The sequence below is a fragment of the Lycium barbarum genome, chromosome 6 (assembly GCF_019175385.1).
Source record: "Lycium barbarum isolate Lr01 chromosome 6, ASM1917538v2, whole genome shotgun sequence".
NCBI classification, from domain to species: domain Eukaryota; kingdom Viridiplantae; phylum Streptophyta; class Magnoliopsida; order Solanales; family Solanaceae; genus Lycium; species Lycium barbarum.
The window spans coordinates 96,114,509-96,127,311 of NC_083342.1; the positions used below are offsets into that span (position 1 = coordinate 96,114,509).

Consider the following 12,803-nt stretch of genomic DNA (forward strand, 5'->3'; position numbering starts at 1 on the left):
GGCCACCATGGCCGAATGCCCTTCAATTTTTTTTCTTTCTTTCTTTCTTGTTTCTTCATTTGGAATGATGAATAATTAGTCATCTCTCATATATATATATAGTTCTTATGAGCATGTGAGGGGCACATGCCCTCTTCTCCATTTCTCTAGAATTTTCTTAAAATAAAAGATGACTTAATTGTCTTGCCATGTACACTTTGGTCCATATATATAATTACATAATCCATAAAAAGGGTGGGGCCCACATGGCCACACACACACACACCCCCACGGCCAAATGGCCCCTTCATGTTTCTTGAACACTTTGGTCCTTCAAGAACATTCTTGAACACTTTGTGAAATTCCCGTTTTGCCCCTAGCCTTCCACAATATTACCATGGGCCATTTTGTGAATTTCTCTCTTTACCCTTAACCTTTCCCGATATTTCCATACTACTAATATTCATAAATAATATTCATAACCAACTTGTACATTAAAATAAATTTGGAAGATGATCATTCCCTTAACTTACCACGACTTTCTTAAAATATTCGAATGTATCAAATACGGGATATAACACCTTGTCCCAGCAAGTACGTTTTCCAGTCAAGATTCACGATTAGATGTTTCATAGACTAGTTAGTTTAGTTATGTTAGACATGCAAGGTGTTTAGCCATCTTTGGCTCAACTCATGTTATTTCCGCATTTATGATTTAAACAAGTATTTTATTAAATTATTATGACATCTCATGTTTTATAAAAGCTCATCACGTTCATGCTATATTTCCGCTCATGTATGCCTCATGATGATTCAGCAAGCCAGGTGGTTCGCTCGGTCACATGCAGTATGACACCGAGTGCCGTGTTTCGCCCAGGCCGTGGTTCGGGGCGTGTCAGAACACTAGGGTTCTATCGAGTTGGTAAAATAATAACAACTTTCATGGCAAAATGGAGCTCTAAATGCTCTAGAGGAGCTGCTAAATTAAAGAAAATACCTGGAATGGACGGCAGGAATGTTACCAAGACTGGGGGAGAGGGAGAATTCTAATGGAAACTTCAATTTTTTTAGAGCGGGAGTTGGGAAAAAGTGAGGAGAGAGAAGGGGCTTTTGTATATTTTAATAATAAGTGAAAGGGGACTTAAGTGTATAAGTTGTAAACTCCAAAGTTTTTAAAATTATAAAATGACGTCAGGACCACTAACCTTAACCATAAAATGAAAAAACAAAAGGAAAAGAAAATGAGTGACCCTATTGCATATTAAACTAAGGGAGTGGCTTCAAAGCCAAACAATTCTCAAACTCTACATGAAGTTGGACAAGAATTATTTATCTAATTAAAAGCAAAAGCAAAAGAACAAGGTTAAAAATTCCTACCAAATTTCTTGAAAGTTTGACAAACCTAAAAACATTGATCAGGTCTAAAAAAAAAATAATCTTATACGAAATCTCAAAATGCAGAGATCTGACAGATAAAGCAAAAAATTGTTTAGAAAACTTTCACAATTATTGTAAAAGAGAGATCAAATCATCAAATGAATTATTAAGACAAGGCAAAAATGCGGTGAACGTGGATCGAACACGTGACCTTCAGATCTTCAGTCTGACGCTCTCCCAACTGAGCTATCCCCGCCTGCTGTTGTTGACTCGATCTAATAGTATTTGTTAAGTTAATAGCCGTGTTTTTCACGTTTTCTTCTCATCTTTTAAAGTAGGGAAATCATCCATGGTCGGCTGGATCGTGAAGCAGAGAAATGGGGAAGACCTTCAAAGATGAATTTTCATATGGTACTGCCCCATCCTTTATGAAAATCCCCTTTTTCTTTACTTATATTATATCAACTGATTTCTTTCCTTTTTCATCACTGCAGATGAAAGAGTCGCAGAATCACAGGATATAATCGCCAAATATCCCGATCGAGTGCCGGTGTGTCTCTGCACTTCGTTATTCTACTTCCACTTCAAAATCTATGTTCTGTAGTTTGCTCTAATTTGAAATTTGTTATATTATCATTAGGTCTAAGTTAAGCACTATTTAGTTGGATAGATGATCGCTGGGTTTAAAGTTAAAAACTCTATTTAGCTGAAAAGACTTAAACGCGCATGATTTCTTTTCTCAATTCATCTATGTCCTTTTATAGTTTCATTATACAAAAACTGCATATTGGTATTCTAGTCTCTAATATCTAAGTTCCTGCTTCAATTTACTTTGCTTCTCTGCAACTATTAGCGCCTAATCCTCACTATATTCAACTTTTAGCCTCTAAATTTTCCCAAAAGCTTTACTTTTGATGTTGATAACATGTAATAATGTTGATATCCATAACTCCTTAAAGGCGCGATAAGTTCCTTAGTTCCCTGCTATCCTGACTGTGTTTTAATATCTCTTGTGGTTTGCTTAAAAATTAACATTTTGAGAATGTTGTTTACAATTGCTATTACGTTTCCTATCCTTCTGTATTTCGATGTTCGTTTTTCAGAAAGAAACAAACAAACAACAAATAGTTCCGACTTACCATCATGTTTCATCCATTGGTTATTATTGGATGGTCCTCCATGCATAGTGCATATTTGTTGATAATCATCTCCTGCATTTATTTATGTTTTTGCAGGTGGTGGCTGAAAGATATTCCAAAACTGACCTCCCTGAGATGGAAAAGAAGAAGTAAGCAACTATCATCTTGGTGTCGCGTTTCCTGCCAAAAATCTAAAGTGATGTGCCTTCTTATATTACTCATAAATGTGATGTTTCTGAATTTCCTCTTGAAGCTTCTTACCCAAGAAATATCTAATGCTTGTAGACGGCAGATTCAGCAAATGTGAATCTCTCTCTCAGAGTCTCAGTTCCCTACGTTTGGATGCGCTTAGTATTTCATATAAATATTTAATCTAACTGTAAATTTAGAAGAGGGAAATATTTACAAGAATGCTTAGACTTTTTTTTTCTTTGTTTTCTCTTTTGCTTTTCCTTTTTCTGTTTTTTGTTTCCAAATGATTAGATCTCTCTTAAAGAGTAGATCTTCTCACTTTTATTCTCTACTTTCTTCTTGAGGAAGAATTCTCCTAACTGAGCTTAAGTTTCAATCTGGTTGAACTACTAGTTGCACACGTGTGCAGTTGTGATCCCTGAATGTCCCACATTAGTTAAAGGAGATTTTTATTGCTTTAATAAAACTATGTTCCTCTAATTGTTCCTAGCTATTGTGGTAGTCAGTCATTTCTGGATTGAATTCTTTTTTCTTCTTGTTATGAAAATTGGACCGGTTTGGGCAGATAGTTAAAAAATGCACTAATTCTTTCTTGGTTGTTAAACTAAACTTGGATTTTAAAAAATCTCTTTTGATTGTTCTGTTTTTTATATCAGCCACATTCTTGTTGCGACTTCCCTTTTTGTCTTGTTGAAAAAACTAAATATGCTGCTCTACGTTAACCAAAAACTTTGGTTTGTCTCTTTTTGAGTATTTATTTCAAGTTCTGGTTAGGTTCACTTCCCTTCAGTATTTTGTTTTTCCTTTTACGACTTCTTGCTTTAGTTCTAAGATATTCTTTTTAGTACCTTTTACATGATTAAAAAAAAAATAAAATATTTTTAGTACCTTTTTATTCCATCACAAAAATGTTGTCAATTCTTTATTTTGGAAAATTTAAAAATATAGCGAACCTTGTCTTAATTTTTTGGTCAAGTGTTGGTTTTATATCTTGAAATGAGGAACTTGACAACTTGTAGTAATATTCATGCTACTACAACAAACAACAAATATCGCATCTCAATCCCAAGCAAGTTGGGGTAGTAATATTCATGCAGTTTCCAAAAAAAAAAATCATTTATTTTATGCAGTTTCCAAATTTTCAAATTTTATTTAGATGGTAAATTAAGGGATGTTTAATGAAACTCGAAAATTTGGTAAATTTGTTCCTCATGATGCAAACTATGATGATTGAATTGGGATGGGTATCTTACATCTTTTAGCATTCGATGAAGCTTAGTTTAACCAGATTACTGCCTAGCATTGACTGAAGACTCGTGCAATTAATCGTTCGTCCTTCTTTGACTCATCCAATTAACTTATTCCTCTTTTAACAATTTTTCTTCTTTTTCTTCTTTCCTTTGGGTTGACAAGTAGCAAGCTAGTACTAAGATAGCGCTGGACAGTAGAAATTGGGTGTATTTCCGGTTATGAAATCTATTCTTGGATCGAACTAATGAAACCTATCATAGTATCTTCTTCATTAACATTTTGTTGATTACACGTGAAAGCTAGCAAGCTAAGAAATCTATCTTTCATAATGCAAACAGATGTAGCTTTTCCGCTGAAGCATGATGGTTCCTTTCCCTCATACTACCTACAAATACGTGGTCGAATGGTTCTCCAAATTTTCCATATATCCTTTTTCATCTTACAATCCTCCAGCACCAAAGGAGTTTCTTTGCCAGTCTGTGATGTTACCATTTTTGCCCAAAAATGTGGCGACAAAATTCAACACTTGTTACAACCCAGTAATGCAGAAAGAGTAAAACAACAACAACAACATACCCAGTGTAATTCCACAAGTGGGGTCTAGGGAGAGTAGGATGTACGCAAACCTTACACCTACCTTTGTGGGGTAGAGAGGCTGTTTCCGATAGACCCTCGGCTCAAAAGAAGTGTACTAAAAGCAGAGTAGAAAGGAAATAGACGACAGCAAAAAGTAAGATAAACAAAGCACGTGAAGTAACAGATAGTAGCAAAAGAAGAATAAGATACACTGTGAATATTAGATAATATTACTAAATAAGGAGAATAGAAGACTAGCCCTGTCTTTCCCACATAAAGGTGCTACAACACTCGGCTACCTACTAACCTTCTACCCAAATCCTCGACCTCCAAACCTTCCTATCTAATGCAGAAAGAGTGGTTACCATTTATGATGTCCTTCATATGTGCATCATCTACTGCAAATCTGCATTCTTCATTGTATGTATTCTTGAATAAGACATGCTTCATTAACTATAGCCCAACTGTAGAATGCAACCTTGTAGAGAAATCCAGTTTCTGGGAGTAGGAATCTGAATAAAAAGTGGATATTCCTTACCCTGTTGGTACCTCTAATAAAATTTCCTTACTTTATAGGGAGCTCTGGTTTCCCAACTAACTTTCATTGGCTATTGTGAGGTATTGCCACTCGGAACAGATAAGTTCAATAGCGAGATTTCATAGTAAATATACCATTTCCTTGAAATGTCGATGTCAAAGAATCTGGACCCTCTGACAGTGTCTAGACATCTTCCACGTTTCAGAAATTGTGTCATCCTCTCACTCTCCCAATTGTAGCAGCTCTTCTGAAGCTTGCTTCCCATCCTCTCACTCTCCCAATGGGTCGTCCTTCCACAATCCTAATCATAGCAGCGCAGCAATTTCTGGAGCTTACTTCTCACACATTCTTTCATCTGCATTGAGTTATGTTAACAACTATGTGTAACACAGCGAACAAGTCTGGGAGCTTCTCTTCTAGTGGAGAATCCACTATCCAGGCATCCTGCCAAAAAAATATTCTTCTACCATCCCCTACTTTAAATAATATTTTAGGGCTTCACATTTATTCATTTTTCAATAAAAGCTTTTGCCTTGTATTCACTGCCTCACTGTCGGTCCTGTTTTGGAATTTGATTTTAGTTTCTTGGAGGGGTTGTAGTTTGATTCAATGTTGTACTTGTACATATGAACAAACAGAGATTGGGAAACCCACTGGTCCCTCCCATTGGAAGGATTGTAGTTTGATTCAGTGTTGTACTTGTACATATGAATAACAGGTGCTTCTGTACCAGATCATGCAGTCCTAATATGGTCCTCGTATAATAGTCCTATAGTTTTCCTCTTATTTTCTTTTCTTTCTCGGCCACAGATACCTGGTACCCCGTGATATGTCTGTTGGGCAATTTATCCACATTCTGAGTGGCAGGCTCCATCTGGCTCCTGGGAAAGCTCTGTTCGTGTTTGTGAATAACACCTTGCCTCAAACAAGTAAAACCCCTAGTTCGTTCATTTGATGCACCTGTTGTTATACACCATTACAAGGCATATTTACTCCATTACTGATCTCGTTTGATTTTCTTTTGCTGCAGCAAGCTTGATTGAGACCGTGTATGATTCTTCCAAGGATAAAGATGGGTTCCTCTACATGTGCTACAGCAGTGAGAAAACCTTTGGTTACTCTTAGAAAGTGTACATTGTGAACTGAAATATGTATATGGTATCTGTATTTAATGTCTGGCATGCATGGTTGTTCATCCTGTAAATTATTGCACCTGGATATGTCTATACTGTTAACTGAATATATTAAGGGAATTCAAATGTCAATTTATTGGATCCCAGACTTAGCATTGTTAACTTAAGATTGATGCGTTACTGGTTATAGAAAAATGGCGATCTAGTAAGCCGCCCTTGAAAAGAATGCAAAGGTTGTAGTAAATTGAAGGGGGTTAGGCTTATTCCCTTGAACGGTTCAACTTCCCTAGCTCTCAATTTACATTCTTTTACAAATGAAGCAAAGAAAAATAGAGCTCGGAGTTGGAGATTTACACCCTGATCTGTTGAATTGAAAAGCAAATAACTACAACAATGTACCCAGTTTAATCTCACAAGTGAAAAACAAAATAATCTATTGAAAGCAACATAACCAGGTAAAAATAAAACAATACAGTCAGGAGTAGGGCTTTGAAAGCAAATGCCAGAACAACTTGGTCTCTCTGAGAGCACAACGTTGGTCCGGTCATCTTTCACGAACTGGCCATTATAATTGTTTAACCAACACAACCTACAATTCCATCTTCCAAGTATTAATTCAGGGTATTAGGACGTATCCAAACTGAGAGATCTTCAATATTGTTGGTGAGGCAACAAAAGCAGCAGGGATCCAATGGAGAAGATTACCAAGTGCGTAGTTTGATTTACTGACAGTGCACATAGAGAAGATTACCAAGTACGTAGTTTGATATACAGCGTACGTAAGGTTGATGATTGCGAGTCCATCGACATGTTGGGTCATATGTGGTTAAGGCATGTTATTTCTTCGTTTCATTAGTTTGACAAAGGAAATTGAGGTAGTAGAATTCAACAACTATGAACTGGACTCTCACATTTAGCGTTGTTTGTTTGTACTAAGGCAGGTTTCCAACGTACAGACTTCGATCCTCAACCTCAACAACAAAGGACTTACATAAAGAAAATCTTTTGCCTAAACTGGGACCAAATATCAAAACAATGTGACCCTCCAAGACACCTTTACTTAAAAGAGAAGATAATATTCCGAATAAATTATCGAAATGTGAATTAGAGCTACAGGTCTCAGAAAACTAAGTATCTGAGGATACAAATATGGTGTACAGCAGCACTTTAACACTCAATTTTTCTGCCTAGCAACCAACAAACGGTTTTCTGGAGAGATATTTGACGGGACATACTTGAGAAGCTCACACTCAAGTCCATGTTCCTTGAGCCACATGAACCTCCCAACATCTATTATTTCTTTGCACATCAATCCTACAGCTGCTCTATCCACAGCCTTCATATTCTTCACCATGTCTTTGACTTCATATGTATTTAGATCCGATTCTCCATGCTTGTTTTCCCTGTGAACCATAACAGACAATCATTTCAGGAGCAAGAAAAGAGAAAATGTGGCATTTCGAACAGAAGTACGCCATGCTAATGTGCCTTGGATGACCCACATCTCAAGGCCGGGAGCTGATGAACACGTTGAACTAGTGAAGAACCTATTTTTTCAATGTGCTCATCGGCGCCTAACCCTGAGACAAAAAGATTATACTTCCTAATAATAAAGATAGAAAGATCATACCTGATCTGTAGATCAAAAGACCAATCAGTGCCACCAAGATCTGGACCATGATCTGCATCAACGGCCCAGCTGGTAAACCATGTCATGGCATTGAAATCATCTTTACCGATTCCCAAATCCAACATATATCGCTTATCTGAGTTATGCATCATTCATGAATTTCAGCAAGTCTAGTAATGATAATGAAAGAGCATTTTTTGACCAGAAACTTAAATATTGTCAAAAACTGATATGTGCAATAGCAAGTAGCAATGAGAGGAGAGTAGCAGAAGGTGGAATACTTATGTAATGCTTCAGCTGACAAAGATGATGGCAGCAAGTAGCAATAGCTAGGCCAATTAGGTAGCAAGTTGATTCAGAAGGAGCATTATTATGTTGATCGCATTGTTTGCTGATGCAACATCTTAAAGTCATATCTGCATCAAATTGCTTACTGTATTAGCTTGTATAGTAATAGTGGCCTGAAGAAGAACTGAATGCGCTGGTAAACACACTATGTTCTTCTTCGAAAAGCAGAAAGAAAAAAGAGTACCTGTAGTAGGTCCACAAAGATGTTTGCCAGTTGCTAGATAAGGAAATCCTTGTAAACTCTCAACAGCATTCAATTTTAGGTCCTCAACTGCAAATGGTTAAAACAGCTAATTCTAAGTAACAAAGTAGAGAAACCATGAAATGTTGTGTAGAAAGACTGACACCTTTTGCTCAAACAATGGTCAAGCATTTTCCACTGAATGCGTTAACACAACAATTTTAGAAAAACATAAAAGACCTTATAGTTTTTCCTTACTCGATCACTTTTTCAGTCTCTCTCCATTTTAACTCTAGTTACTAGCAATATTCCACGAGGTTTGCAGTTTATTATTTCACAGGAAACACTTATTATAATGTCGTTCTGTCTAAACACTTATTACTGCTGTTATTAGGCTTAATGGTCCTCTTTATTGCTCATTATTATTACACAATTAATACTCATTATGAGCAGGGGCATCATACATGAAATGTGCCCTGGCTCCTAGTATAATTAGAGATTGTCATTCCCATTGTAGACACGAAATTCAAGAGGAATACACTCCACTTATACACAATTGCTTCTTAAGTTCTTTATTATTTTACTAAGTATTTAGTCACAAGCTTGGCTAGAGGAACTTGCACCGGGCTCAATCGAAGCTCAGGCTATTCTTAACTTTACTTTGCTTTATTTCGTTCACATTCAATTTACTTGCATATTATATTGATTTACTGATCATTTTGATTCACGTGTCCTTGACCACGAACACAAATTCAACTTAACCATTTTCCCGATAAACAATATATATTTCTAATAAACTAAAGTAATATTTAGTAGGTGCTTATGCAGCTAACAATTTGTACCGTGTACCAAAAAAAAGGCTAACAATTTGTACCTTTTCTCTCTAGTATGTCTTATGACCTTCCCTAAAATTTCTAACCTTTTCGTGCAACTAATAAAAGAAGAATATCCTTATACGGAGATTTTAGAGTTTTGGGTTAAAATTGTCCTTTATCTATGGGAGTAGGTTCATTTTGGTCCCTCAAATATTACCCTGAGCATATTTGATCCCTTATCTATGAGAGTAGGTCCATTTTGGTCCCTCAGATATAACGCTAAGCATATTTAATCCCTTAACTATGCTAAAGTGGGGCACTTTTGGTTCCCCTAATAGAACCCGTTTAAAAAGTAACGGTGCTAAACCCACGTGACTCGTAAAAGGCTAAACCCATTGGACAAAATGCAAAGCAGAGTAATGGCATTTCTCTAAAAAATGCAATTCATATAAGATATTAGCAAAACAACTCATAATATTTGGATCATATGGTTGGTAACCAACTCTTAAATAGTAATCTGGCAGCACACATGGAACCGTTCCACTTATTTTGGAAGCATGTGAATATAAAGTTATTTTTGTTAAATATTAAAAAAATCAAAATTCTTTTTAACAACTGTTATAAATTATCTTAATTGTGGAACCACTCCAATTTTTTTCGGAAGCATATGAATGCAAATTTTAATATATTAGATAAAGTTTCTGCCTTATTTTAAAAATCAGCTTCTTCTTCTTCTTCCAGCCAATTGAAGCTTTCTACAGAGAGGTTAGGGCTTTTTTTGGTGAAGTGTTTCTTCATATGAAGTTGGGGAGAAAGGCGAATAAGTTTAGTATTTTTGTCCGATGGGTTTAGCCTCTTACAAGTCACGTGAGTGTTACATGGGATTAGCACTGTTACTTTTTAAACAGATTCTATTAGGGAAACCAAAAGTGCCCCACTGTAGCATAGTTAAGGGATTAAATATGCTTAGCGTTATATTTAAGAGACCAAAATGAACCTACTCCCATAAATAAGGGATCAAATATGCTCACGGTAATATTTGAGGGACCAAAATGAACCTACTCCCATAGATAAGGGACAATTTTAACCCAAAACTCGAGATTTTATGCTCACGTAAATAGTGATGATATTACTTCTTCTATATTTTTCTTTTTTTTTTTCAACTACAATTATTCATCCTCTTCAATTCTCTTTACCTCTTTTGCACCACTTCTAAATCTATATTAGAAACCTTCCCGCAATATGAAGGCATCAACCTAGGTATATGTAATTCAAGAATACTCTAATCCTTTTGTTCCTTTTTTTTAGGTGGATGAAAGTTTCAACGGGAATGGAGGTGTATCAACGGAAAACCATAGTGCTTGAACTTTTAGCTGAAGCAAATTTTTCAGTAGCTTAAGTTCATCTCAAATCAGCATGTTCAAGAAGTGCAACCTAAAACATAGTAAGCTATAAACTTTCCTCATTACCTTTGTCTGTCTCAATACCTTTTTTGGGTAAGATTTCAAATTTCTAATAATTTATTAAAAGTAAGTTGTAATGTGCAGGGTAAGACATTGTCATCATGGCTGTTTTATCTTTTTTCTGTTCAACTTCTGAAGTACAAGACAACATTAGTTGTTTAAGTGAAGAACTACAACAACAACATACCCTGTGTAATCCCACTAGTGGGGTATGGGGAGGGTAAGATGTATGTAGACCTTACCTGAACCTTTATGGGGTAGAGAGGTTATTTCCGATAGACCCTCGGCTCAAAAGAAACAAAGTCAATGCAGGATTGCAAGAGAAATAAGATAGCAATATATCAAGATACCAAACAAATGGAGCAACACATAGTAATAAACACATAAGGTGAAAGATCTACACGATACTACTAAGGCAAGGAGAAAAGGAGATGGAAAAGCTAGCCCCCAACCTCTCTCTCTCACACATCGCTACAAAACTCAACTACCTACTATCCTAATCCTCGACCTCCAAAACTTCCTATCGAAGGTCATGTCCTCAGTAAGCTAAAGCTGTGCCATATCCTGTCTAATCATCTCTCCCCCAATTCTTCTTCGGCCTACCTCTACCTCTCCTACCTCCTGCGACCACCAATCTCTCACACCTCCTAAATGGCGCATCCTTATACCTCCTTCTCACATGTCCGAACCATCTCAATCTCACTTTTTTCATCTTGTCCGCCACGGAGACCACTCCGAACTTGTCTTGTATATCTTCATTCCTAATAATATCTTTCCTAGTATGACCGCACATACATCTAAGCATTGGCATTCCGCTACCTTCATCTTCTGAACATGAACGTTCTTGACTGGACAGCATTCTGCCTCATACAACAATGCTGTTCTTACCACTACTTTGTAGAACTTACCTTTTATCCTAGGCGACACCTTCTTATCTCAAAGCACTCTGGAGGCGAGCCTTCATTTCATCCACCATTCTCCAATACGATGTGTGACATCATCGTCAATCTCTCCGTTCCCTTATATTATGGACCCAAGATACTTGAAACTCCCTCTTTTTGGGTATAGCTTGTGACTCAATTTTCACTTCCACATCTGTCTCTTGCGTCATGCCACTGAACTTGCACTCCATGTACTCCGTCTTAGTCCTACTTAACCTGAAACCTTTCATTTCGAAGGTCGTTCTCCAAACTTCCAGCCTATCGTTAACTCCACTACGCGACTCGTCTATCAAAGTTATATCGTCTGCAAATAACATACACCACGGCACCTTCTTCTGAATATGTCGTGTCAATTCGTCCATCACTAAGGCAAATAGAAACGAGCTAAGGGTTGATCCCTAGTGCAACCTCATCATGATCGGAAAGTGTTTTAAATCCCCTCATACTATCCTAACCCGAGTTTTGGCACCCTCGTACATGTCCTTAATTTCCCTAATGTAGGCCACAGGGACACCTCTAGACTCCAAGCATCTCTAAAGGACCTCCCGAGGGACTTTATCATAAGCCTTCTCCTGGTCAATGAACACCATGTGTAAGTGTCTCTTTTTGACCCTATACTGCTCCACCAATCTCTTCACAAGATGAATAGCTTTAGAAGTCGAGCGCCCTGGCATGAATCCAAAATGGTTCTCGGATACCGACACATCCCTCCCCATCCTCGTCTCGATCACCCACTCCCACACTTTCATAATGTGGCATAACAACTTTATACCCCTATAATTATTGCAACTCTAAATATTGCTCTTGTTCTTGTACAACGGTACCATTGTACTCCGCCTCCAATCCTCTGGAATATTAGCCATCCTAAAATGACATTAAACAACCTAGTAAGCCATGCCATACCTGCCTGCCCTGCGCTCTTCCAAAAGTTTACCGGGATATCATCTGGCTCGGTCGCTCTTCCCCTTCTCATCTTACGGATAGCCTCCTTAACCTCTGCCGCCTTTATGCACCTATAGTACCCAAAATCTCCACGACTCTCGGAATGCTTCAACTCTCCCAGCACGATATCCCTGTCCCCTTCTTCATTCAAGAGCTTATGGAAGTACGTTTGCCATCTCCGTCTAATGCGTGCGTCTTCTACCAACACTTCGCCATTTAAGTGAAGAACTATCTCATCAAAACACTTGCTAACTAAAATTTTGGTTATTAAATCTTTTCTTAGCACGTCCACTTATTT

General features: G+C 37.2%; 1 protein-coding gene and 1 non-coding gene across 3 annotated transcripts in view; one reads left to right on the forward strand and one right to left on the reverse strand.

Annotated features, from left to right (window-relative positions):
• Window positions 1-1,413: 1,413 nt before the first annotated feature.
• The window catches only part of LOC132644903 (autophagy-related protein 8i), a 37,896-nt gene continuing 26,506 nt past the window's right edge, over window positions 1,414-12,803 (forward strand). The window contains exons 1-5 of one of the 2 annotated variants that reach the window (XM_060361566.1): window positions 1,665-1,767; window positions 1,851-1,906; window positions 2,592-2,644; window positions 5,863-5,981; window positions 6,083-6,331. In XM_060361566.1, the coding sequence (XP_060217549.1) occupies window positions 1,734-1,767; window positions 1,851-1,906; window positions 2,592-2,644; window positions 5,863-5,981; window positions 6,083-6,177 (357 nt within the window). In that variant the 5' untranslated portion in view covers window positions 1,665-1,733 and the 3' untranslated portion in view covers window positions 6,178-6,331. Of the gene's footprint in view, window positions 1,768-1,850; window positions 1,907-2,591; window positions 2,645-5,862; window positions 5,982-6,082; window positions 6,332-12,803 lie in introns of those variants that run through there. The other variant, XM_060361567.1, reaches the window with a different exon arrangement.
• Window positions 1,540-1,612, reverse strand: TRNAF-GAA (transfer RNA phenylalanine (anticodon GAA)). Its single transcript has one exon. It is a non-coding gene; the product is annotated as a tRNA-Phe (tRNA).